The sequence below is a fragment of the Anastrepha obliqua genome, chromosome 4 (genome assembly GCF_027943255.1).
Source record: "Anastrepha obliqua isolate idAnaObli1 chromosome 4, idAnaObli1_1.0, whole genome shotgun sequence".
Classification (NCBI taxonomy): Eukaryota; Metazoa; Arthropoda; class Insecta; order Diptera; family Tephritidae; genus Anastrepha; species Anastrepha obliqua.
The window spans coordinates 61,510,091-61,537,247 of record NC_072895.1 but is presented as its reverse complement, the minus strand read 5'-3'; the positions used below and the strand labels follow the sequence as shown (position 1 = coordinate 61,537,247).

The 27,157-nt window shown below is 36.7% G+C and overlaps 3 protein-coding genes across 4 annotated transcripts in view; all 3 read left to right on the top strand.

Annotated features, from left to right (window-relative positions):
- The window catches only part of LOC129245403 (cytosolic endo-beta-N-acetylglucosaminidase), a 51,981-nt gene that overhangs the window by 17,728 nt on the left and 7,096 nt on the right, over positions 1-27,157 (top strand). Inside the window, exon 6 of one of the 2 annotated variants that reach the window (XM_054883531.1) lies at positions 9,209-9,315. The exons of the other annotated variant lie outside the window; for it this stretch is intronic. The gene's annotated coding sequence lies outside the window, so the exon portion shown is untranslated. Of the gene's footprint in view, positions 1-9,208; positions 9,316-27,157 lie in introns of those variants that run through there. 2 annotated transcript variants of the gene reach the window in all.
- LOC129245407 (glutathione S-transferase 1-like) lies at positions 9,409-10,470 on the top strand. The gene has a single exon (XM_054883536.1). The coding sequence runs from the start codon at positions 9,516-9,518 to the stop codon at positions 10,182-10,184; it is 669 nt and encodes a 222-aa protein (XP_054739511.1). The 5' UTR covers positions 9,409-9,515; the 3' UTR covers positions 10,185-10,470.
- On the top strand, positions 24,692-25,982 carry LOC129245408 (glutathione S-transferase 1-like). The gene has a single exon (XM_054883538.1). It carries the CDS (start codon positions 24,844-24,846, stop codon positions 25,507-25,509), a length of 666 nt encoding a protein of 221 aa, XP_054739513.1. The 5' UTR covers positions 24,692-24,843; the 3' UTR covers positions 25,510-25,982.

Here is a 27,157-nt window from a genome sequence, read left to right as displayed (position 1 = left end):
TCTCAAAAAAATAGGTGGTTCAAAAAGCAAACGCTATATGGCCCATCCTGTATTAGAAACTGTGTATGTCAATTCACTTTAGTGCATAAGGTTAGAAATCTTTTTTTTCTTATGTAAGAGTAATGTTTTGGAATTCTTTTTTCGTATTCATTCATTCATTTAAATACATATTTTCGTAATAGCTCATTCATTTTTAGCAAAACTGAAAGTTTCTCCATTTCATTTGGTTTTTAGCGTGTTTTTTCATTTTTATATATTTTCGCAATGTTTTTTATTCATTAATCAAATTATAAGTTAAAAGTTAAAAATGAAAATTTAAGAATTATTAAAAAATTTTGAATTTTCAGTGCCTTTTGTCTAACCCACTTTTATGAACCCCATCATGGAACCGGGGGTCATACCAATATTGTGTATAAATTTCCAAGTGAAAACCGGGATATTTAATTGGAAAATCAAGATTAAATCTCAGTACCTAATTTTCCTATGTACTATATTTTATATGGGAAAAGAAAATAGCCGTAGAACACTCAGAATTACCCTACATATCCACTCCTTAAATTTCTGCCAGATAATAGCACCGATCACCCTAGGGTACAGACCATATGTATACCCTATGATCAGAAAGTACCCGTTTAAATAAAACAAAACAGAGTTAAATTTTAGGCAAATTTATTTGAAGCAACACACATGTGCCAATATTTAACCCAGTTCTCCATGCACCCCTGGTAGGCCGACGAAGGGATGGCCTTCGGCTCCTTCGTCCCATTCTCTTTGATCTCCTCTATCGACTGAAATCTCCTTCCACTAAGTGGTAACATCAACTTGGGAAACAAAAAGAAGTTGCACGGGGCCATATCAGGTGAATACGGTGGTATTTACTTGGGGTTTGGTCAAATAATCCAGCAAAATTTGGGTTTGGTACGATGACGCATTATCATCATGCAAAATCCAAGAATTGTTTGCCCACATTTCCGGCCGTTTGCGACGTACAACATCTCTCAAACGCTTCAAAACGTATAAATAATAATAGATATGTGTCTTACAGTCCTGCCAACACAAGAAAACAATATGGATCGGTTCCTACGTGCGCGTTTAAATTAAATATTCCCGGTACTTTTTGATCATACGGTATAAAAATGCATTCGAGAAAGAATAAATAAATCCTTTTTTCTTTATTTATAATAGCATTTAATGCAAAAATATTTGCTTTCTTAGAGGGAGCTGTTATTTATATTTTAGTTCTACTGATAATTTTGATAAATTTTTTATAGAAATCAGAGAAGACAACATTTTATTTAGTTGACAAATTTTAAGAGAAATTTACAAATTTTTACGCACTTTTAATTGCTTAGTCTGGGCATAATTCGATTACGAATTACAAATGCGAGCTTTGTGATAAATAGTTGAAGGAGTCGTAAGGTCGTGGAATAAATCTACTCGTACTGAATAATTGTCATATTCACAGTTTTAACTTAAAATTAGTTTTTCAAATTTTTAGATTATCTACCTCTTAGTACAAATTACAGTTTTTCCAAAATTTCAGATTTGAATGAAATAACATAAAATTGTCTTTAATTTTTTCATCATTGAATCTGAATTTCATTAAAAAACAAAATGTGATTTAATTATTAAAGACCGTTGTTTTCAGTGAAATACAATTTAAACTATTTATGTTATTTTATTTTAAATGAGTTGTTTTTAATTGCAAATGTTTAATGAAATTAAAAAACCTCAATTTTCTAAAAAATCCGTTCGCTGTGCAGGTTAAAATTTTTTGGTCGAAAATACTCTTCTTTGGAAGTTTACAGTTTTTTGGTAAATGAAATCTTCCAAAAATATACAAAATCTGTATAAAAATATAAAGGTACAGAGAAATTATGTGAACTCAAGTGTAATGTCCTGGCACACTAGTGCGCTGGGTATGAAATCGGGTATCGGGTCATTAATAATAATATTCTTTCATACATACGTATGGTATATACAAACATACTTGTGAAATTCGACAAAATTGTGGCAAACGATGACTTGCAACTTTCTCGCTCGAGTTAATTATATCCAAGAATGATAGAAACAAGATTGCGTCCAACAGAGAGTGCGTGACGTCACGTATGCCGAGTTGTGCAGTGTTGCCAAGCTCTTCGCAATAAATTTAGTGCTTTTTTATACTAAAAATGAGAAAAATTTTAAGTTTGGTGTTTGTTTCTTTAAAGCTGCCAATGTAAGTTAAAAAAAAACTGTATAATTAAACAAAAGAAGGTTAAAAAAGGTCACTCTGAGAAGATTTTAGTGCTAATGCAAATTTGTTGATTCTTATAAAGTTTGATATTTTGAAAGTGTAAATTTAATTTTTTGCTCTTTTTAAGTTAATGCAAGAATATTAAATGTTCTTCTCTCAACTCTTCTTAACATTGAAAACCCGTTTACACATTTTAAAAAGCGTTTGAATTTACTGAATGCGAATTAAAACCATAGAGGTGTAATCGTTTCGTCCGGTCCTCAATCCCTAGTGGGACATAGGGCATCAACAGGTGTATTCATAGTAAAAATAAGCAAAAAAATACCAGAATATACTGAAAAACCCATAACGACATTTTTACAAGAAAAGTACCTTATTTTGTTACATAACCTGAAATGTAGCAAATAAGCCGTTCCCTTAACAAAAGAGCTTCTTTTAACAAAAAAACTCATAAATTAAATTGTACATATCTATCACATTTATTTAAAAAAAAAAAAACGCACATTTTAAAGACAATTTGTCACGCACACAAGGTTCTTTAAGTAATTCAATTAAAATTTGGTATTTTATTTTCTCTAAATGGGCATTTTAGTGCGCTTTTATATCCAAAGCTAGGCAACATTGTAGTAGCGAGAGAGAGATTTGACTGCTGAAAACAGAAGAACATCAACAACAGTTGCAATCGCGGGCAATGCGATACTTTAAAAAAATTAAAGCTTAATAAAACTGAGTGAATTATTGAACTAATTTTAAAAAAATGTATATTTTACAAAATTATGAACATTACTTTTAATTAGAACAGGTTAGAAAAATGTCATGAAGAATGAACTAAAACGCCGATACTAAATAACAAAAAAAAATGCTAAATCAAGTTATGAAAATGGTAATCTGGCCATACTGGTGCTAAAACCACATAACTCATTGTCAAATTCGCTGAGAGCAAAGTAACGGTACCACGATAGGCGCCATTTCGTTATTATTTCCATCATGATTATACCTGCATACATAAAATATACAAATGTATATATACAAAAACAATACCATATAGCATAAAAGAAATAAAATGAACAAGGATAGCAAAGCAAATCTTCTGTTTAGAACTCTAGAAATATAATATAATTTTGTTAAAAGCTCCTCACTCTCCTATTACAAACCGGATTACGTATTTCATCATAAAAAGTTTAGAGATCAAATTAGCGAAACCATTTGTACGTAAAATAATTTAGTTTTAATCACTACTTGAATTACAAAAAAATCGTTATCTTACATAATTTGTATCGAAAAGTTGTCTACTGATATAAGTAAAAAAACAAGGATAAAAACTCAACAAATTACAAAAAATGAGAAACAAGTAAAAAATACAAGATTTTTGCATAATACAAAAAAAAAAAGGAAATCATATAAAAAATGTTGGCAAAGAATTTATTCCGCATTATGAAATTGATGGAGGAGACCTTCTCGGTACATATAACCGCAATTGCCACTTATGTTCAAAAACCACGTCCTCAAATCACTAGCCGGCAGCACTTGGAGCAAAGGCAAAGAAATCTTACGCGTGACATTTAAAGCTGCCGGTTCAGGAGCACAGTAAAATACTCAGCAAGCAGTTCCTGCTAGGGTGACACGCGATTCAGGAGACATCTCTTCGACTACACCGACGATATCCAGGACCAAACGCAACTGCAACTACTGGATCAGACCACCTTCCTAAACTCCCAACCCCCGAATGTCATTATCGGAGTCCAACCACCACTCATTGCAGACGGAGAGTTTCAGCTGCCTCGTGAGACCCGCGTAATTTTGACTCAATTTCTTTCGGGATATTGTAGCAGTTTAAAGTCCTACTTATCCAGAATCGACCCCGACATACTCAATATATGTCGGGCGTGTGAAGGTATTCCGCACGATACTAACCGCCTATTCACATGCCCTCTCAAACCCACTCACCTAACGATCGGTGCGTACACGGCACTGGCAGGGCTTAATGAACTGCCACAACAACAACAACCAAATTGTATTCAGAGGAATTGTTGCATCTCTAAAAATAAGAATAATCAGTTGCAACTCTTGAAGGGTGCAACTATTACTCGTTTCGGAAAGATTGATAAAACAAGAAGAAGACGAAGAACTGCCAAATCGTATTACGAATGTGTTGGGTAAAGGGGACATCTTGGAAGAACTGTAAATTAAAGCATTGCTACAAGCGTGAGAGTATTTGTGACTGTGACGTAACAAGTGGAAGAACAAGAAAGGGAACTGCGTAATATGATAAATTCGCTCGTTAATAACAATAAAAATTAAAGAACGATACTACAAAAATTTAAAACAAATGCCCACTTATTACGTAAAGTCAAATCATAATTCCATCAAATTTACTATTAGCGGAATAGCGGCTCGTATTTGTTGCAACCGCCTGTATTCCCTATCTGTCACAACCTTGTCTCTCTGGATAACTCACAATAGTAGTTGAGAGAGCAAACAATGTAATTAGCTTGAAATTTCAAAATCACTGTTACGATTTTTACTTATTAACTTAAAACCCGATATGCTGGTCGATTGAGCTGCAGGATTGAGCCTCAGAGATTCACAATACTTCCATAAGAGCAAGGTTTATAGACAAAGTTTGACTATCCGCAGCAAAATGGTTAGAGTAACTTTGGCTATTACGTCAAAGGGGTTTGACAAAGAGAGAGGGGCGAATGAAATTAGAAAAAGTATAAAGTGAGTTTAGTTAAACACAGTCTCCCAAACGGTCGTTGTTCACGCGGCAACGTAGTAATATGAGCATTGGCTGCGTTCTCAATTTTTACCGCTACCTATTGTAAACAAACCGCTGTCACATCCTCTATTGTGTTAGCAAATCAGTTAATTCCTTCAAATCGTTGAGAGCCGGTTAACGGTCTGATGTTGGTCACACCTTTTATATTCTCTCCATCTTCGCATTAGGGCAAAAACGAGCAGTCGATTGCAGACAAGCAATTTACGAGAACGATGCATAATTTTTTCATAAAAAAAAACATTTGATGCTCGAAGCGGGCATAAAGCGATGGTGGGGCACTTCGTTTGCAGAAATACACCGAGAGACATGTCATAAGTTGGAAAAGAAGCACATCGCTAACAGATAACAGGCGTTATTGGTGAATGGATTGCGCTATCGAGAGATGATTTACGATTTTTATGGCCAAGACGGCGCTACGAGCCACACAAGCAACGAGACCATTGACCTTCTACGGGAAAAGTTTCCGGACCGTGTTGTCTCTCGAAGAGTTGATCACAATTGGCCACCTTCTGACTTTTTTCTTCGGGGCCACCTGAATGAGACGATCTACGCCAACAGCCCAGAGTCGATTCAAGACCTCAAAGAGGAAATTCGTAAGGCTATCGAGGACATAGGGCAGCTACTTTGCAATTCGGTTATGGAAAATTTCATGAAAAGGATATTGTCCTGTAAGCGTGGTCGTGGTGGTCATTTATCTGATGTTATTTTCCACTATTAACGCCATACCTTCCTCTTTATAATGAAATAAACATCCGATCATTTATATTAAAAAATAGTATTTTTCTTTGAATTTCAAAATAACACCTCTTATTGGAAAGCCCTATACATACAAGCGCTTATAGCTTCCATAAAATCGATAGTTCATCCATAAAATCGATTTTTCATATAGATAATAGACAATTTATTTAGAAAATCGTTAGATACAGTTAGACATTTTATACGACCATTACACATCCATTGAAATGAAATGGCGAATCTCCCAGAGAAATCTCGGCACGGGAGAGCTTTTGTTGCCCAGCTGCGTTTCTTGTATGGCTTAGAGTGACCTGCTGTAAGGTTTTGCATTCCTGGAGTAGTTGTGAAATTGCAAATAGTCAGGCAATTTGCAATGAATTTCAGCACATACTTGTACAAATGTATATGCAAACATATGTACGGAGATACCAAAGCATTTAGAAGTGCATAAATATTTTGAGTACTTTACTGCACAAACTAGTTTGCAAAAACAATTTCTATCACCACCTTACACACTTATGGTCGTATGCGTACTCTCTTACTTGTATCTTTTTTGCTTTTGCCGTGCATGTGGCCAATATTTATAGATAAACGTTAAATAATTCTTGCTACATTATTATCATTTAATCGCCCATTCCTATTTTTAGACACGACATTGCAAAGCGTTTTTTCTATAAAATAATAGGTTAAGTTTTAGCAAACTTATAGTCATAGTTTTTATACATACATACATATACTCGTATAAATTTCAAAATAATCACATTGTTCCAATCAATTTATTTTACTCATTATTTATTTGCATTTTTCTCTTATTTATGAGATTTATTCCAGACATATTTAAATTGGCAGTGCACATTTACACAATTACCTACATACATACATGTATTTAAATATTACAATACCATATACATAAATATGATATGTGTATATGTATGCCTGCCGAGTGGGATATAGGGAAAATCTATTTGATACGCGGCACAATACTAGTGCACTTCAGTATAATTACTTGGTCACATAACTGGTGATGTACTGTAACTACTGTCAATACATGCATATAAACTTATACTCGTATTTAGTGGTACTTTTGAAAAACAAAAAAACGTCATTAGCTTGCAAAGTCTATGGCTTAAATTCTGACGGGTGGCCATCCCGACTATTCGGCCTGTGGCAAATTTTTTCAAACACAACCAACGCTATCTCGCTAATAACGTTCAGCATATGGAATAACATTGATTGCGCGTACCTTCGGAAAAAGTTGTCTATAGGAATTAAGGGTGATCAATTTAGACGTATCGTATTTTAAATTGAAGTAAAACAATAAAAATTCAAATTGATTGGGCAATCTTTATTATTTTTGTGTAAAAACATTCATGGCATTTATTTTTTTAAAGATAATTCCTTTCCTTAGATACCCCTGCAAATAAAGGTGTGATATCACACGATCTTGACGACTAATCCACTGCTCCAAGACGATTATAAATCGCTCACCGAAACAATGGCGCAGTAAAACCGTTGTTTCACGGGCTGTATGGGTTGTATGGCAAGTAGCGCCATCTTGTTGGACCCAAAAGTTGTGGAGATCAAGGGCTTCAATTTCTGGCATAAAAAAGTCGTTTATCATGGTACAATACCGGTCGCCATGCACTGTTACATTGGCGCCAGCCTCGTTTTTGAAGAAATATGGGCCGATAATTCATCCGGCCCACAGGCAGCACCAAACGATTGTTTTCAATGGATGTAATGGCTGTTCTTGAATAGTTTCAGGTTGCTCTTCAGTCAAAATACGGCAATTTTGCTTATAGACGAAGCCAGTAAGCCAAAAATGGACCTACTCGCTGTACACCATAAGTTGGCCTGAGCGCGGTGAACTTTTTTCACAGAGCGTCGATTTTCGAAATACAATTGTACGATTTGTAAACGTTGTTGAGGCGTAAGTCTTCCCATGATGAAATGTTAGTGAATACCGAAAAAAATTATGTATTTAGTTTGACAATAGTCACGCGTGATCTGTCAAAAAAACTCTATTAGAAAAAGTACCTCCAATCTGATCACCCTTTATAATGCTGTAGCTATGCACAATCCCATCAAGCAGCGAAATTTCAGCATGTAAAGGGATATCGAAAGCCTCGCAAATAATATTCTCTCTTCAAATGTGTAAATTTTGCTTATTGACAAACGCTTTAGCCAAAAATAAAACACTTCGCCGAATATTACGCTAAACTTGTAGGCCAAATTTCAACGCAAAACCTTCCTGTTTGTAGAGGGGTAGATGTCGAATGATTGAAAATGGTGCCAAATAGACAAGTTTTTGTGCTCGACGACACCCAACGCCATTTGCTTTTCCGCTAAGCAATGTTTTGAGCTGGCATTGTTTGTTTATCCCTTCCGAATAATAGAATTTGTCTAAGTCTGAAAAATAACTATTCGTTTCGGCAATCAGCTCCTTGTTTGAATAAAATATTTTTCCCGTCAGATATTTCTTCAAATTGGGGAGCAAATAGCAGTGCGAGAGGTAGTCTGGAGAATCGGGGGATCTGAAATGAGTTGGAACCCTATTTCCATTCATTTTGGGACCTGCCGTGAGCTCGTGCGTTTTCGTGATGGAAAAGGAAAATCACTCGACTTCTTCGATTCAAACGAATGCCAAACACAAAGAAATATACCGATCTGGCTCAAACTTGGTGTGTATTCTTTCATTAATCTTCCATAATTAAACATAACCTCAGTATGCGCCAGTAGTGCCCTGTTTTGGTGGTGTTCAGGTGGACGATTAGGCCAAGAACGCGAGTTTAAGTCATTGCACTGAAATATTCGTTAGTATATAAAATCCGCCCATACGTTATGATATGAGGATATTGATGATAGGATGAGGACATCAATTAAAAATTGAGATAACTTAACGAAACTTTCTTCATATGTTAGTACAGATTGAAAAAAGGCGAAATTATTCAATAACTACACCTATTTTTCATACCACGATAATAAATTAGTTAAAAATATTAATATTTTGCTATCAGTATAAGTGAGTGTCGCAATAATCATTACAATAATCCAAAAAAAGAAAAAATAGGCTCCAAAATTAACGACAGCGGACAACCGCCATTTTCACTAACAGTTTATTAAAAACCGTTAAATATATTATACTGTATCGATGCTGTATCAGGTGAGGGCGCTACTTGGTCGCTTATATGACGCCATATCGGGACTGATATTTAAGAATTTTTCTTTCACAAGTCTTTTCATTTTCGACGTCTGAGCGGAATGCTGAGTGCACCTCAACGTTTTAACCGAAAAACCGTGGTGAATTTAAATTTTGAGCTGAATGCAAACACCTAAAAAATTTTTAAGATAAGTAGAACCATATAAACATAAGGAAGTAAACTTAGTTAGATAAAAAAATCGAATTTGCTAAAAATATCAATAATAGTTAGGTGAAATTTATAAAGTTTTCTCTACAGGGAACTTGGAACCTGTTTGTATACGAGCACCTAAACACAAACGCATGCACGATTGCCAATATTTATGCATTTTGAGAATTCAACTGTACAAACCAGCTGTCCAGAGCAAAGCCGGTCTCTCTCATCCACCACATGCAATCGTGTACTCTTACTTATTTCTCCCACTCATTCAGAATCGCTCCATTTTCTGAACATATAAATAGCTTATTGACTACCGTGTCTACAAGTTGGTCGAGACACGTTGCCGCGTGAATATTTTGTTACTACATTTACAGTTTTCTGTGACAAAGAAAAAAATCTAAATAAAATGGGTAAACTCGTTTTGTACGGTATGGATCCCAGCCCACCGGTGCGCACTGTTCTGTTGGCATTAAATGCCTTGGAATTACCATATGAATATAAAACAGTGAATTTACTGGCGAAGGATAATCAATCGGAAGAATATCGTAAAATTAATCCTACAGGTACCGTACCTGCATTGGTCGATGACGGCCACGCCATCGCAGATTCACATGCTATAATTGCCTATTTGGCAAGTAAATATGGCAAAGATGATACACTATATCCGAAGGATCTCATAAAACGTTCAATTGTCGATCAGCGTTTATACTATGAGACGGGAGTGGTTTTCGAACGCTCACTACGAGGAACAACCAAACCAATTCTTTTTGATAATCAGACTGAAGTGCCTCAATCCAAGATCGACCAAATTGCATTGATCTATAAAACAGTGAATGGTTTCCTGAAGGATCATCCCTATGTTGCTGGCGACCACCTAACCATCGCTGATTTTCCACTCATATCGGCGATTAGCTCATTGCAGGTGTATTTGGAAATCGATGCTGTTAAATACCCGAATTTAGTTGCATGGTTTAAGCGTGCGGAAAAATTACCCTACTATGAAAAGGCGAATGGCAAAGGAAATAAGCAATTTGGGGATTTGATCAAATCAAAAAATATAAAAATTGTGCCGTAATGAATGCAGTGATCTACAATTTATAAAAAATGATGTTCGTTTCTACAATACAATTTCTTATGTACATATGTATGTGTGCATACAAGTATTTGTTTACATATAACATTGCGCTCTCTACTTTTGTTTAACTTCTCTGTAAGATTCCTACCAACCGGTTGCAACCACTTGATTTGTATACATATTCATGTGTACATATATTACAAAATCTATTTTCAAAATTAGAAATACTAATAAATACTTGTAAACTATTAAATATAAAATGAAAACGTTTAATTTATACATGAAATGTTCGACCGTTATTTTATTTATAAATAAATTCCTCTTCTGTATAAATCAGGTTTATGTTTATATTCGTATATTTTATGAAATAAGACGTGCATATTCGTATGGCAATAATAATTCTACGGTAGTCTGAGTAGAAATCAGGTGGAGATGAGCGAGAGCGTGAATAAGTTTCTACTGTGCCGCAGTATTGATATTACCTTACAGTTTTTGGAATTGCAGAGGTTCGAATCTCCGGGCATGAAACACCAAATGATGGAACAGTTTTTTCCATACTATAATACCCACATATATAAGAGTTAACGAATTAGAAAAAGTTGACGTAACAAGTCTGCCGAATAACAACGCTGTTTGTGCTTAACATACTTTTTTCATACGCTTCGGTATCAGTAAAACACCTGACACCCATTTTGACACTCTTGGGACCAAAAGCAAAAGCAAAATACGGGCTTGTTCGAGGTACGTAATATAGTAAAAGCGGCAATACTGCTGCACTGATGACAATTTGCAACACTGCTGCAATTGCTCAACTGACACTTTTCTGATGTTTGGCAAACAAAAAATTTTTGATGCCGATTTATTTGTATTCGCGCGCAACATTTGCCGAATTTTTGACACTTCAAACGTGATGCTTTTGATAATGTTGCCAGAATTTTACATCGAACGTGATACTTTCACAAATCATGCAACACTGCGGTTGTGATTGAAGCTCGAACAAGTCCTACATTTCTCTTACAGTTTTTGCTCTACTGGTAATGCCTATTCAATGTGCCTTGGTTTTATGAGGTAATATATTCTGTCAAAAAAATATCGGGAATTGTTCATTTAAAAAGCCCGCTTTACACGTATGTCAATTTGTTTTTTTTTTTTTTTGCTGGAATGTTGGTACAACTGTCCCCTATAGTGTCGCAGAGTTTGAGCGTGATTTGTCAATTAGCTTGTTTTTGGCATTTAATTATATCAGTCAACCGTAGGCGTCTACGAGTCTACGAGTGGTATAAGGCTTTTGCAGAGGGCCGAGAAGTCGTGGGCAATTTGCAGATCTGGTCGCCCATCAGCGTCTTCAACGGATGAAAATGTCCACAAAGTCGTCATCATTTAAGTTTGAAGGTAGCTCATGACCTTCGCGTGTCTTACGAATCAATTCGCAACATTTTATACCATTAATTGGGCATGACACGCGTGGCTGCTCGACTCGTTCCAAGAGAGTTCAATTTCTTTCAAAAAATTCATCGGAAGAAGGTGTTTGAACAAGTGAATTCGGACCCAACGTTTATCCAGCGCATCATAACAGGTGATGAGTCGTGGGTGTATGAGTTTGACATGCAAACCAGTCAACAGGCGCCTGAATGGCGCTATCCACATGAGCCGAAACCCAAAAAACCACGTCAAAGTCGGTCAAAAGTGAAAGTCATGCTAATCGTTTTCTTTGCTTAACATGGTGTTGTGCACTAGAAATCTTGGAACTCATTCCAAATGGTTCTACCGTAAATAAATAATATTATTTGGAAGTTATGCTACGTTTGAGAGAGAATGAGCGTAGGAAACGGCTAATTTGTGGAAAGAAAACTCATGGATCTTGCACCATGATAACACACCATCTCACAAGGCTCATATTGTGAACACTTTTTTGACCAAGAACTCAATAAATATCATCGAACAGCCACCGTATTCACCGAATTTAGCCCCCTGTGATTTTTTCCTTTTCCCAAAAGTTAAATTGCCCCTTTGGACGCCGAACGGATTTTGAGTCGATAGAGGCCATTAAGGGCAATTTACTGAAGGAGCTGAAGAAGATCTCTTCAAACGCGTTTAAAAAGTGTTTTGATGGCTGAACTAATCGTTAGCATATAGTATGTATATTGCTTCGAATGGAGCCTGTTTTGACGGCGATAAAATAAATTTTGATGATTAAACAATTATTTTTAACAATTCCCGGTACTTTTTTGACATATTGTATATATTTTTTTCTAAATAAGTCAAAATGTTGCATAAGAAAGATTTCAAATAAGATCTTACTACAAAAACAGCACACCTAGCACAACAGCACTTTCTACATACATACATATAGAGTTCAGTTTGTTTCGTATATACATAAATATTTACTCATGCGCTGCATTTCAGAGCGGAGTGCGTACGTGGGTATAGAAGTTGCGCTTAAGTTAAGAGTAACTACCATTTAAAGTGATTTCATATTTGCTCATTTATTTTATATGATCACAATGGGCTATTCACGGGATCCACCTAATCTACAAGGTGACGTAAGATCGGATGATTTATAAATTTTTGCAAATGTTCGTCACTTGCGAACTAGGCAGCTACAGTAACCAACTACTGGAGCACGTAAAAGTCAAAATAAAGATTTTCATCGCTTAAAAGTTTAGTAAACAAGTTATTCAAAAACAAAATTTATGATAAATTTTGCGACACATTGTATATTGGAACCATATTCCTTTAAATTTGCATGAATACAATTTTGCAAAATGTATGATTCTTTAAAATAGTAACTTCTATAAAAGTTATAAATTTTTTTATTGCTTTCAAGTATTGGAAATACATCTTATTAAAAAGCTTATAAATAAAGCTTTTTGAAAATTTGGTCAGGCTTATGTTAAAAATATGCAACAAATTTGGTAAGAGACTGCGATTTTTGTGAAAACGCTGTTAAACCAGATAATAATAAAATGGCTAATATGTCAGATCAAAGATAGAACACCCCTAATAAAAGACTTGTTACGTACATTGTATGAATAATGAAGCTTTTAAAAAACACCTCACTTAATATACTGACCATACTGGTATTTGTTTTTACTAGGTACACATATTTACCTGCATGGAAGTGGGCTTGTCGGTTCAAGCATATGCACATTTGATATATACAGGGTCGGCTAAGAAAGTCCAAGCACGGAGGTGCCACACAATTTTTTCTTAATATTTAATACGTATTCTCAACGATTTTTCTATATACACCCCACGACAACACGATAGCGCAAATCTATTCAAGGTGATAGCAGTAGTAGAAAAGCAAAATTTGCATACACCATATTTTGGTTTTGCTTTTGGCTTTCAGATAGTCAAAACTAGCAGTTTATTTCTCAGCAGACAGCAGTTGTAATGGGTTATTCAATAGGAGCGCTTCAACTTTTTTCCGATAGGGAGGGCGAACGACGCAATATTTTTTATTTTTCGCTTGTCATTTGTAAACTTCATTAGCATACATTTCGTCATGGAACGCTACACACTTGAGCAACGATTGCAAATCGTGCAAATTTTTTATGAAAATAATCGTTCTGTTGCTGCTACTTTAAGAGCATTACGGCCATTTTACGGTCCATTTAACAAGCCGTCCCGTTTTGGGGTTATGTGAAGTCATTGGTCTACAGTAACAAGCCGGCGACGATTTGTGAGCTCAGAGGCAATATTGAACGCGAAATTGCTGGAATTTCGGCCGATTTATGCATAAGAATGGTCGAAAATTGGGTTCAACGATTGAACTTCGTAAAACGTGCACGCGGTGGTCATGCAAAAGAAATCGAATTTCATACTTAAATGTATATGTTCAAACTCGATAATAAAACAAAAATTAGTTAAAAAAGTCAAACCGTTTGTGTTTTATTCAAAAAAGTTCAAAAGTTGAAGCGCTCTTACTGAAAAACTCTATACAAGTATCATAATTTGTATGGCTGCAAAGAAAACTATCCACAAAATTGCTTACAAATGCTTTTTCCCTTATAATTTGGCACGTTATGGACCAACGGAATCATTCGGGGCTAGGAAACACACTTCCCCATGTTCAAGAATATTTTTTTGATTTGCAATTATTTTTCATAAAATAAGACAATCCCAAAAAAATTATATCAGCTATTCTATTGATATCACCTTAAACAGATTCGTCTTGCGATAGCACATCAACATTTAAAAAATTTTTTTTTGATGTTCATTAATTTTTTATAAAACTAGAGCTCGTTGTAGGCTGTCGTAACCGAATGGGCTTTTGCCATTCGATAGTGCCTGGAAACTTCAGGCCGGAAACACCAAATAGTAGAACAAATTTTTTTGACAGTGGCATATCTTCGAGTGTATTTCAGCCTTGAGAAAGTTCCTTCTAAAACACAACATATAACAAACGCACACAACAAATAGGAGAAGGAGCACGTCCAAACACTCAATAAAGGGATGTAATCTTATATTTTATTTTATTTATATAAATAATACATATAAATCCAATTTTCAAATTTTATACAAAAAGTAGACGAATTTTTCACTCCTTTTCCACGGTTTTTAACTAGAATATCCAGTCAAATTTTTTGCATGCACTTTTATAGCTCATTAAATTTCAGTACAATAAAGGGGAAGCTCGAAATTGCTAAGAAATCCCATTGGCTTTTTATAAAGTTTTCCCGTGACGGCGTTGGGTATTTACTCTTTACTCATATAACAAATGCACGACATTCTTTTTATTTGGTAAGTTATAAAAAATTAAATTAGTTTTTTAGGAATCTCAAACTTACACTATATACTTAAATCTAATAAGCTATAACATTGCATACCACAATTCTTTCTTTGATTTTCTTACTAAAGGGTGATTTTTTAGCTATTGTCTTTTTAAACAGTTGGTTTAAATAGTTGACGCACGTTTCGTGATTTGTTTCACTGTCAAACATCTTCAGTTTGGTCTATAATTTAACCATGAATCGTCTTACAAACGAACAATGCTTGCAAATCATTGAATTTTGTTATAAAAATGCGTGTTCTGTTAAGAAAGTTTAAGAATTGTCGATTTAGGAGTGAAGATTAGCCAGAAGAATTGCAAGAGCTACCAATGTATCCAGAAAAGGTCACAGTTTGGTACGGTTTCTGGGCTGGAGGTATCACTGGACCGTATTTCTTCAAAGATGCTGCCAATCGTAACGTAACTGTGAATGGGGAGCACTACCGTGAAATGATATCCAATTTTTTTTTTGTCCAAAATGCAATAGCTTGACTTGCATGACATGTGGTTTCAGCAAGACGCGTAGCAATGGACTTGTTGAGAGGCGAGTTCGGTGAACATTTTATTTCACGTTCGGGAGCTCTCAATTGGCCACCCAGATCGTGCGTTATAACGCATTTAGATTACTTTTTGTGGGGCTATGTTAAAGCTCATGTCTATTCAGATAAGCCTGCTTCAATTAACGCATTGGAAGACAACATTCAAGCATTTATATGTGAGATACCGGCCGAAACATTGGAAAGAGTATGCCAAAATTGGACTAAGCGGATGGACCATTTGAAACACAGTCGCGCTCAACATTTGCATGAAATAATCTTCAAAAATTAAATTATATGGACTGTACTATCGATTTAAATAAAAATTTCATGCATTTTTCTGAATTTTACATGTGTTTTTTTGAAAAACTTTGCTATAGCTCTTAAAAAATCGCCCTTTATAAAACTTCGTTCAGGGAAATAATTACTTTGTGGCCGCTTTGTTGTGTAAAAAAGCATAGCTCGAGTGCCTTTTTCTCTTCCTTTTCATTTATTAGCCTCTTTTAGTTTAAAATTGTAGCGTCTCTACTTTTAGTCTCAAGTATGGCGTAGTATAAAACTGAACCCCTTTTCTTTATCCCATAAAAGCCGTGTCTTTATATCATAACCAGTAAAATGCCTTCGGAATCGCAACACAGCAGTGGCTATCATCTTTTAGCCGATTGTGATACTTGCTACCGTCACTTTTTCTGTGTCGCTGACTAAACTAAAGGTTGACTCAGATTCTTAGTTCCGGTTCATGTCATTCCTGTTATAAATTCACCACCTGTTTATATGAATTCTCAGTTTCTATCGTGCGTTAGCTACGCATAGCATTACAGATTATCATAAAGAGCGTTCGAAATTGTCGAATAATTTCTTGTTTCAGGTTTAAACGTGAGTCTAGAAAACGTTTCTTAACTTTTTAAATAATGTCTGGTAACGATAGAACGCCCTGGGCGCTGATCGTTTTCATTTAACTTTCTACATATCTTGAATGGTCTAGCCATAATTGGTAAAGTTCTCGTAAGCAAAATAACATACTCCTACAGACGAGTATTACATGCCATAATAAGCTATGACGTTCTTCTTTACTTAGTGATCAGCTTAATTACGAAGCTAAACTCAATTTTCTTCTTACCTGACGTTTTCTTTCCGACTAGCTTGACGTGTTTTTGTTTTTCTTTACTTTTTGTTAATGAACTGATTTGACTGAAAACTGGTATTATACTTATAGTTATAACGGGTGATCTCTTTACCATTTTTAATTTTACGAACTAACGATTTTTTACTTTAACAGCTAAAATAACTTGCGTGATGTTTCAGAAATCATAAACTAAATTTAGGCACTCACAAAATAGCTCGCTTTTTGCTTGATCAAAGTTGGGGTAGCATAAAGAAATATTTGACATTTTTGGCAATCTCTTGGAAAGACGAATAACCGCCCGAAACTGTGATGTCCATTGGCCGCGTAAAAACTGCGTTCTGACTGCGTTATTATTTGTGTGACACCGTTAAGGATAGATGTAACACCAATCATCCCGAGACAGTTCAAGAGTTGAAACATGACATAATGGTTTTTTTCGAGATTTCCGATATACGTCTTCATGCTGTCCTACAAATGGGGAGACCTAGAGTTATATGAAGCCTCAAAATGGCAGATAATTTTTATGACAAGTTTTTTCTGGCATACATTTTCTCAGAGGTTTGGCATTGATTGCCGTTGGACGCTCGCTATTGGAAAAACTTTTTTTTTTATCATGTCATATTTCATGTTCCCAGTGGGTTTCGAAACTAACTCGGCTTTGCCAAAATATTAGAGTTTGTTATGATAAAAAGTAAACAAATTTTTCCGATTTAGAGGCCAATTTAATTGAAAAAAAAAATTATGAAATGTTCTACTAACACTACTTGAACTACTACAATACGAGTACCTTGTGGTTAACTGGTGAAATTAGTAGTAGGTTCTTTAATCTTAGTTCTGTAACTAGTATCGTCTCAAATATATGTACTACATATATATATACATATATATATATGGGCATATAATTATAGATATTTTTGCTGGCAATGGTATGTTTGCAAAATCACAAGTCATTGTGTGGATAACTAAATAAATATGCCGCTTCAACTAATCCCCATACTAACCCCTTTGTATTTCGGAACCTATTTAAAGCTTTTGTGTTGTCATTCACTCTTGTTTCGTTTAATTTCCCGCAGCTTATACAAAGTTGAGTACAAATAGCTATTGATAACGATAATAGCAATGACCCTTATTATAATAAAGTTAAATACGAGAGCTTGTGTATGATAAGATAATAATTTACGCTATTCAATTTAATAATTTTCGCCACTTAATTGAAATTAAAAGGTGAATTTACATACATACAAGCATACTCTTATAATCTGAAGAAAAAGTATTTCTTACACCAATCTATATATAAATATAATATATGTATGTAGATAAATACATGAATATGTGCACATGTACATATGTTCCCTACAAATTATATCGGGTGTTCTAATGTGGAATTTAATATGAATCTCTCGTCGAAATGGTCTTAGACACCTTACGGTTCTAAACGCTGACTGTGATAGGGATTTCTTAACATCTCCCTTGTGTATATTCATATCATCCTACTCCCAGCGCCCATCAGGTGAGTCGCCAGTAGTTTCTTCTCACGCACCAGTAGTTTTTTCACACGCACCATGCCAATTAATGCCGTAATTTTGCGACATTTAAAGACAAAGCAAATGAATAGACGATTTTGTACAGGAACAGGAACATTCCAAAAGTTTCTACTGTTAAAATAAATTACTTCAAATAGATTTATTCTCATTTGACGCCTCCATTGGCAAAAAAAAAACAAAAAAAAAACTGAAATATAAAATAAAGAGGCATATGAGCTCGAATTGAGACATCCTAAATTTGTTCATTTAGCATGCAGATAAATATGTATTTCTGCTATTAAAAAATTTCTCATAAAAGCTATCGAACGTTCAGAAGCGGCAACAGTAGAACTACATAAAAACTCATATTACAATTATACCCGTATAATATGTAAGTATGTATATGCATGCTTATCATATGAATATTTATAAGATGTTATGAAATTCAAATGGCACATCTGGTGAAATTCCAACTCGTAACTACTGAAATATTAATTATATTCACTTAACTCGTCCGCTATCTTCTTTTAGGCCGATCGTTAAGTTTTGTGCACTGCTGTTAGTTGACGTGGCGTTAATGTATAAGAACTGGGATGAAGTATGAGCTTATTGAAACTAAAGGGTGATGTTTTAAGAGCTATAGGGAAGTTTTTCAAAAAAACACAAGTAAAATTCAGAAAAATGCATGAAATTTTTTTTATTTAAATCGATAGTACAGTCCATATAATTTAATATTTGAAGATTATTTCATGCAAATGTTGACCGCGACTGCGCTTCAAATTTGGATATCATTTCACGGTAGCGCTCACCATTCACAGTTACGTTACGATTCGCAGCATCTTTGAAGAAGTACGGTCCAATGATACCTCCAGCCCATAAACCGCACCAAACTGTGACCTTTTCTGGATACATTGGTAGCTCTTGCAATTCTTCTGGCTGATCTTCACTCCAAAATCGACAATTCTGCTTATTTATGTAGCCATTGATCCAAAAATAAGCTTCGTCCCTGATATTTTCGATAAAAAATAAAATTAAAAAAATTAATAATAAATAATAATAAACTATTATAATAAAATTCAATGATTTGCAAGCGTTGTTCGTTTGTAAGACGATTCATGGTTAAATTATAGACCAAACTGAAGATGTTTGACAGTGAAACAAAACACGAAACGTGCGTCAGCTGTTTAAACCAACTGTTTAAAAAGATAATATCTAAAAAATCACCCAATATACAGGGTTTGATTGAAAAGTAATGAGCCTATTTTTTAAGCAGTTTTATTAAACCTTTTCGCTAATACAACTAATATTCTTCAAAATAGGACCCTTGAGCGTCAATACACTGCTGGTAGCGGTGCTTCCACTGCAGGAAACATTTTTCAAACTCATCCGCCGGAATCGCGTTCAATTCGGCTGTCACAGTTTTTTGGATCGCCTCGATGGAGTCGGAACGCCTCCCCTTCAGCTTTCTTTTCAGGCGCGGGAACAAGAAGAAGACCGGAGGGGACAGGTCTGGGCTGTAGGGAGGGTGGAGAAGCACCGAAACCCCCATCTTGGCCAATGCAGAGGTGCAGAGGAAGGCGGTTCACATCTTCGTCTGTTTGCGTCATCGAAGGCCTTCCTGATCGCTGTTCGTCCGTCTTCCCGCCCTTCCTTGAACGACTTGTGCCACCGTTTTACCTGGGCACTGGACAGAGATTGGTCCCCCTAAGCTTCCTTGAGTAGCCTAATGGTTTCGGTACTCGTTTTGTTTAGCTTTACGCAAAATTTGATCGAGTAACGTTGCTCCAACGATCGCTGCATTTTCGCCACTGCAAAATCCTAACACACTTTTAAAACAGCTTTCACGCGCGGAGTGATGTTGACTGCACCGCCGTGGCCAGCGAACTGGGACCGGTTTCTAGTAGAAGGGGAAGGTCCAACGAACGTTTTCCCCCACCAGCCGATTCGGTTGATCGCTTGACAGACGCTCCGCGCGGGAAGGCTCATTTCTTTTCAATCAAACCCTGTATATGAATATTTAGAGGCGATCAAGCAGATTTGCTGGAACGTATGGAAGTGTAGATGAGGTGTGTGAATGAACTAATAAGATAATTTTAAACATGGATTTGTAAGACCAAACAACAAGAACAAAAAAACAGGTAATAAAATGAGAATAGAAGGAAAAAAGTTGATTGAGCTTATAAACAAAACAACCAAAAAAAATAGAACTAAACTTTTCAATTACATTAGCTCAACACCGCAGCTGCGAAGTATGAAACACATTTTTTGCAATAATTACACCTGCGTTTTCACTGTTTACATATGTAAACAATTAAAAAAAGCCTGAATAATTTAAAGGCTGGGAAATTAGTCAAGTGCAATAACAAAAAAATGTGTAATAGTTATTCCCACGGTGGAGAGAATTCAGAAGGTATGGCCAACATCACACCATTACTAAGCTCTCAGCGATTTTGAAGGATCTGATTTGCTGTCATAAAAGGGGATGTTACAGTGGTTTGTTTACAACAGAGGTCGGCAAAAGCTTAAATTGTGTTGGTAATATAAGAAAAATCAACGCAGCCATCGCTCATGCTACTTCGTTGCCATCTAAACAACGACAAATTGGAAGATGGTAGGAATATGAATGAGCAGGCACAATTTCACTGCTGAGTCCCCTATGACGTGACAGTCGAAGTTACTCTCACAATTTTGCCTCGGATATCCTAACGTTGTAGTCTATCATTCTTGATTATTCCTAATTTTTGCAAGAAGGTGTTCATTAACACCATAAAATTGCCCATCACTCAAATTTTAAGAGAGTAAAGTGGAAGTTCCAGAGAGGCGGCCCCGTAGCCGAATAGGTTGGTGCGCGACTACCATTCGGAATTCAGAGAGAACGTAGCTACGAATCTCGGCGAAAGGCCAAAACGAAGAAGGTATTTCTGCCATAAAAAAGCTCCTCATAAACAATATCTGCCGTTCGGACTGCGGTTTCAAACTGTAGGTCCCTCCATTTGTGGAACAACATCAAAGACACACGCCACAAATAGGAGAAGGAGTTCGGCCAAACACCCAAAAAGGTACATCCTTTTACACCCGCGCCAATTATATAATATATATACATATATTTATAAAGTGAGAGTTCTACTCGTATGTAAGAGAGACGCTCATTTACTAGTAAAGAAATTTTAGCCAGCAAAAATTATCAATCACCAAAATGATCTGAAAGCTTAAATGATCTCAAGGATTTCATTTTTTGTCAACAAACAAAGTTATTTATTTTGGAATCTAGTATTTTGAGCACTTTTGCCTAGCGCCGGTTTGAAATTCGCAGTTTATAGTAAGAAAGCATAAAATGGAAAATTCATTATGAAGTATATTTATGGTAATTTTTTTAGACAACTCAAAATTTTGTAAACAAACTCAGCTGTTTCTAACAGTGTTTGAACGTAATGCTTAATGTTCCATTCGTTAACCTTTTTGCTTTCTCTTCTCTGAGATTTCTCTCTTACGCTGTATATTTGCATTGCTGGGTAATTTTGTTATCTTTTAATGTATGTGTGACGTAGTGTAATATATTTATTAGAAGATCTCAGCGATGTCGAAATCAGGAATCTTCTAAATTTTTTGAAATGTTCACATTGCTTTTAGGGAGATATGGACAAGTGCCCGATGCGGCATCTCAAATGGCTATGAGTCTGAGAGTATCCCGTTGTGAACAACTTGTGAACAACCGCTACAACCTAACCTAACCTAATGTACGAGTATAGGTATTGTTACGACTACCGTAGCCGAATGGTTTTGGGCGTGACTACCATTTGGAAGGGTCCGGGCTCGAAACCTACTGCGGGCATGAAACATCAAGTGAGATACAAGATTTTCTATAACAGCGATTGTACCTCGGCAGTCAATGGCAAACCTCCGAGTGTATTTCTCCATTTATGGGATAGCATCAAGCTACACATCACAAATTGAAAGAGGAAAAAGAATATACGCGCCAAAGGACCTGCACATCAAAAGCTATAATCTTAGAAGCTTAAAATTGAAGTTTAGTATTGAAAGAAAGAACTTTTTCTCTCATTTAATATTTCATGTCGTATATTGGGCGTTGTGTTCTTAACCAACCGAATGGTATCATGCAGTCTCCCACCCGACAGTTTCGATGGCTAACATGCAATTAATTACAAACAGAAACTTATGCAATGAGAATGTTTCGAATTTAAAATTAGGGATATCCGACAAGTCTAGTACAATTTCTAGGAAGGCGAAATTTTAAGAACTGTAAAGCCTGTAGGGGAATGTGCTACGTCATAGGAACCTTGTGGAGCCAACGCAATGCAATGCTGCCTCATCGGCTTCCAGGCACGTGATCCTTTCTCAATGCCTGCGGTTCATAGATCAGCGAAATATTCTTGAGAGAATGTTTGGTGAAATCTTAATGGAGTCAAATCTTATTCCATATGTGTGCGAAAATGAAAAAAATTAGAAAACGACAGAAAATCGGCCTCGATAATTGGGTAATAATATAGTCACAACGTACGACTTTAGGGTAAGGGTCCGGGAGGATTTACCGCCAGATATGAGGGGGTTTAGTTGGGTTTAGGTCCCACCACCGGCTTCGGCACTAGTCTTTTGACACGTCCTCTTCTGCATACAAAAAAAAATGTATGTGTCCCATAAAGCGAGGCTTTTACCTCAAGCAGGAATGAAACAATTATTATCTAATCACACCTGCCAAAGATCAACCGAAACTTGTTGCCGCCTAGTTTGGGGCATCAAGGCATAAGATATTTTAGATAGTGGATATGATTCAAGTCTACGCCTATAAAAACAAATTTTCCGTGCCAATAAAGTACTGATAACTGACTTGTTTATGACTGAAACTCCATAACAATATGTCTGGGTACCCACATGTGTGTCACATTTTTAAAACTTCCTAACACATTGATTTCATTTACCTAAATGGCAGAATAATATTCAGATCCGTACTTCGCTACGCGTAGCAGCTCTGTGTGACAGCATCAGAGATTCATCCATGTACACAATAATGTCATCATATGGGACATCTTTCCATCCATCACTGTGCCCCTTTTACTATGTTAGCTTTCAGGATGGTGCATCGAACCCTTTTGTTGAGCACTAGCTTAGGTGCAGCGACTTCCCCCACTCTCCAGTGGCAGTTTGCTGATTAAAAGCATGCTGTCATCTCCCTTCTCTCTGTAGCTGTAAACAATCATCTTGCGAGCAACAAATCAAAACTTTATACTGCTAGTCCATGCAGAGACGTATCACAGTTGTCAGAGTGGTTCGCGTTACGCTTGTTAGAATAGATAGGAAGGAAGATCACACTTTGATCTTAAGGTTATTGACTCTCTTATTGCAATAACTCATCCAAACCCAGTTCGCTCAGTAAACCTAGTACACAGCTGAGTTGGGCTGAGTACTAGTACCAGGCCGAGATGTCTACTCCTCATGTCTACTCATTGTGGCATCACATTGCATTCGTGAAGTATAGGCACGTTAGTTGCTGCAGTTTGCCTATTCAGCTCTTCAGTGGTAATGCTTGCGCCGTATAGGACAAAAAGTCTGATCATAAGTGGGCATTTGTCCATGCAGTGAATCAATTGAAAACTCGGCTCTAATTTTTAAAATATTTATTTGGACTAAAAATTTGTTCGAAAGTTTGCCGCTGCCCGCTAAAAAATTTTTTTTAATAATTTACTCTTTCATATCTAGACTAGTTTCGAACTCGCGACCTACCACATATTGTCGCTTACACCCTTTATTGGGTGCGTCTGGAGTTTTTTTTCACAAATGTAGGGACCTACAGTTTTATGCCTCCACCGAGCGGCAGGAGCTGTTCCATGGCAGAAATACACTCGGAAGTTTGCCATTGCCCGCCAAGCGCTATTAGAAAAAACATTTCTTATCATTAGTGTTTCATTCCCGGGGTTTCAAACCTGGTCACTCACCAATCCACTCAGCTACGGCAACCACCGTGACCTACTATATATTACAAAAAAAAACCAGCTAAAGGAATCATATTTAATATCCATTTATCCCCCCACGACAGTCGGTTCTATGTAACCGGAACGACCCGGAATTATATCCGGCCAAGGACTGTCACTTTAGCAGCATTCCCAGTACATGTATGGGGATTGTTTATGCTGCTACAACAACAACAACATCCCGCCCAGTATCTCCTACCTACATTTAAATATAATATAGCTTTTATATTTTTTATCAATCGTGCATGTATTATTTTAACCGGTAATCTTGAAATGTAACACTTTTCATTCCTTCGAATGAAAGGTAATAACATTAACATATGCTTCTCAGCTCCAAACAACCAATCTAAATTCAAGATTATTAGCTCAGTCACTACCAGCTGTCGTTTATAAATTCATCAACTCACTGTGATGTACGAGTACATACTCGTTGTTCTATGTACATACATACCATATCTACATACACACACAGCGTGCAAATATTCACAAGCCCTATGTAAATACTAAGTAAGCGTGTGACGCCCCAATCGCGACAATATAAACAAAGTCCAAAACATTCCGCTGAAAACAAAAGTGCTCGCACCTTCGACGCTTCAGTTTCACAGTAGCACCCAACACGGTCGGCGGCGGCAACGGCAACAGTTGAATCCAATCGAGCAAATCCATCATATAAAAATCTACGAATAAAAATCGATTACACCCACAGCACTAAAATGGGCAAACTAGTTTTGTATGGTGTCGAGCCTAGTCCACCGGTGCGCGCTTGCAAGTTGACCCTGGCGGCACTGGGTCTTCAATACGAATACAAATTAGTAAAACTACTTGATGGTGAACACCGATCTGCCGAATATGTGCGCAAAAATCCACAGCATACTGTACCCATGCTCGAAGACGATGGCCACTACATTTGGGACTCGCACGCCATTATGGCATATCTCGTACGTCGATATGCTAAGGATGATTCGTTGTATCCCAAGGACTTTTTCAAGCGTGCACTTGTCGATCAACGACTTCACTTTGAATCCGGTGTGGTGTTTCAGGGTTGTTTGCGTAACATAGCAGTTCCTGTGTTCTATAAGAATGAAAGTGAGGTACCACGTGCAAAAATCAATGCCATTTATGAAGCTTATGGTTTTCTCGAGGCCTTTATTGGTGATCAATCGTACTTATGCGGCGAAACAATTACTTTAGCCGACTTCAGTATCGTGTCCACCATATCCAGCTTGGTGGAATTGGCGCCCATCGATCCGGCTAAAAATCCGAAATTGAAAACTTGGTTGGCCCGGATGAGTCAATTGCCCTACTATGACCAAGCGAATGGATATGGTGCTCAAATGCTCATCGATACGTTCAAGGAGAAGATAAAGAAAATTATATAATAAATGTCAAGGCATCATTGTTTTCAGACGGTCTACATGCATGCCAGTGATTTTAATTGCTTTAAAATAAATTTTGCGATAAGTGGAAATAATTTACAGCGATTGATTTTATAATTGCATATACATATGTATGTACAATATATGTACATACGGACATACAAAAATTAATGATTTGCAGTTTTGCGACGCAGAAATTTGATTTTAAATTAAAGTGACTATGTACACATGTTTTATTACATACATTTTATTAAAAAGAGTTGTGAAATTTTTATGCGTATACATACATACACATGTGGCTAAAGATCTATGTAAGGAAATGAACGATTGGAGTACATAGAGTATTTGTGGGTTTTCGATACAGCAATTTAAATCAACTTGGCACTTTCTACAATAAATTACTATCCTGAACTATTAATCACTCATAACTGCAGTTCAACCATCCTTATATTTTAAAATTTTAATAAATAAATAAATAATTTTAATATAATAAAATAAATTTTTTTTTATGAAGGATTAGGATTGGAAAGAGGGGAGAGTTGTTGCGGATAAAGATGCCTCTGTTTTCACTGACGGATCCAAAATGGAGTCTGGAGTGGGAGCGGGGATCTACTCTAAATCAGCCAGCATTTCGGTCTCCTATAAACTGCCGGAGACAAGCAGCGTCTTTCAAGCAGAGGTCTTCGCGATCCTGCAGGCATGCAAAATGCTTCGGGATCGCTGTTGGGAGGGAGACATTAATATTTTTTCCGATAGCCAAGCTGCAATCAAGGCACTGTCGTCGCCGTATTGCAGCTCTCTTCTCGTGAACTCTTGAAAGGAGGAACTTAAACGCCTCGAACGTGCAGGAAACATTTCCCTCATCTGGGTTCCTGGGCACAGGAATATAGAGGGAAATGAAATTGCCGATGAGCTTGCCAGGAAGGGGGCGGCAGAACCGGATCCACCTGCCCTCTCCTCAGACATCGGTATCCCCTTGGCCGTCGTTAAAGGGAAACTACACAATTTCTTTCTAAGAAAAGCGCAAGACAGATGGAGGTCTGTCTCATCGTGTGCCATTTCAAAAGCACTATGGCCTCAATACGATATAAACAGAACGCTAAAGGTGATGGGAACCCCCCGCCATTCAATTTCCAAACTCATTGCGGTGATTACTGGCCACTGGGTGATCGGCACTCACGCGGAGAAGCTTGGAATTCCGTACAACCCCCATTGCAGAAGCTGTGGGGATCCTACAGAGAAAGAGACTGTGGAACACTTTCTCTGCAGATGTCCGGCTTTGGCGGCTAGGCGCTTGAGATTCCTCGGCGTCCCCTTTGGGGATGACTTGATGAAATTCTCCAGCCTAGATCCCTTTTCTCTCCTCCGCTACATCAACAGCACTGGATGGCTGTAGACGGTTTTATCTCCTCCCTTAATCCTTTCACAGGTAGTGGTCCACTTTATGGCATCAAAACGGCACGTAAGTGCTACTTGTAGCTACCTGGGGTACTCTTGCCATCTCACCTACCTACCTACCTAGGATGCATAAACCTAAAAGCAGAAACGGCTAAAGTCAAATAAGTTGTTTTGGTATGCAATGCCATGGGCTTTTCTTGACTTTTCCTCAATGGAATGCTTTCCAAATTATTAGCTTCCAAAGCGATGTGGG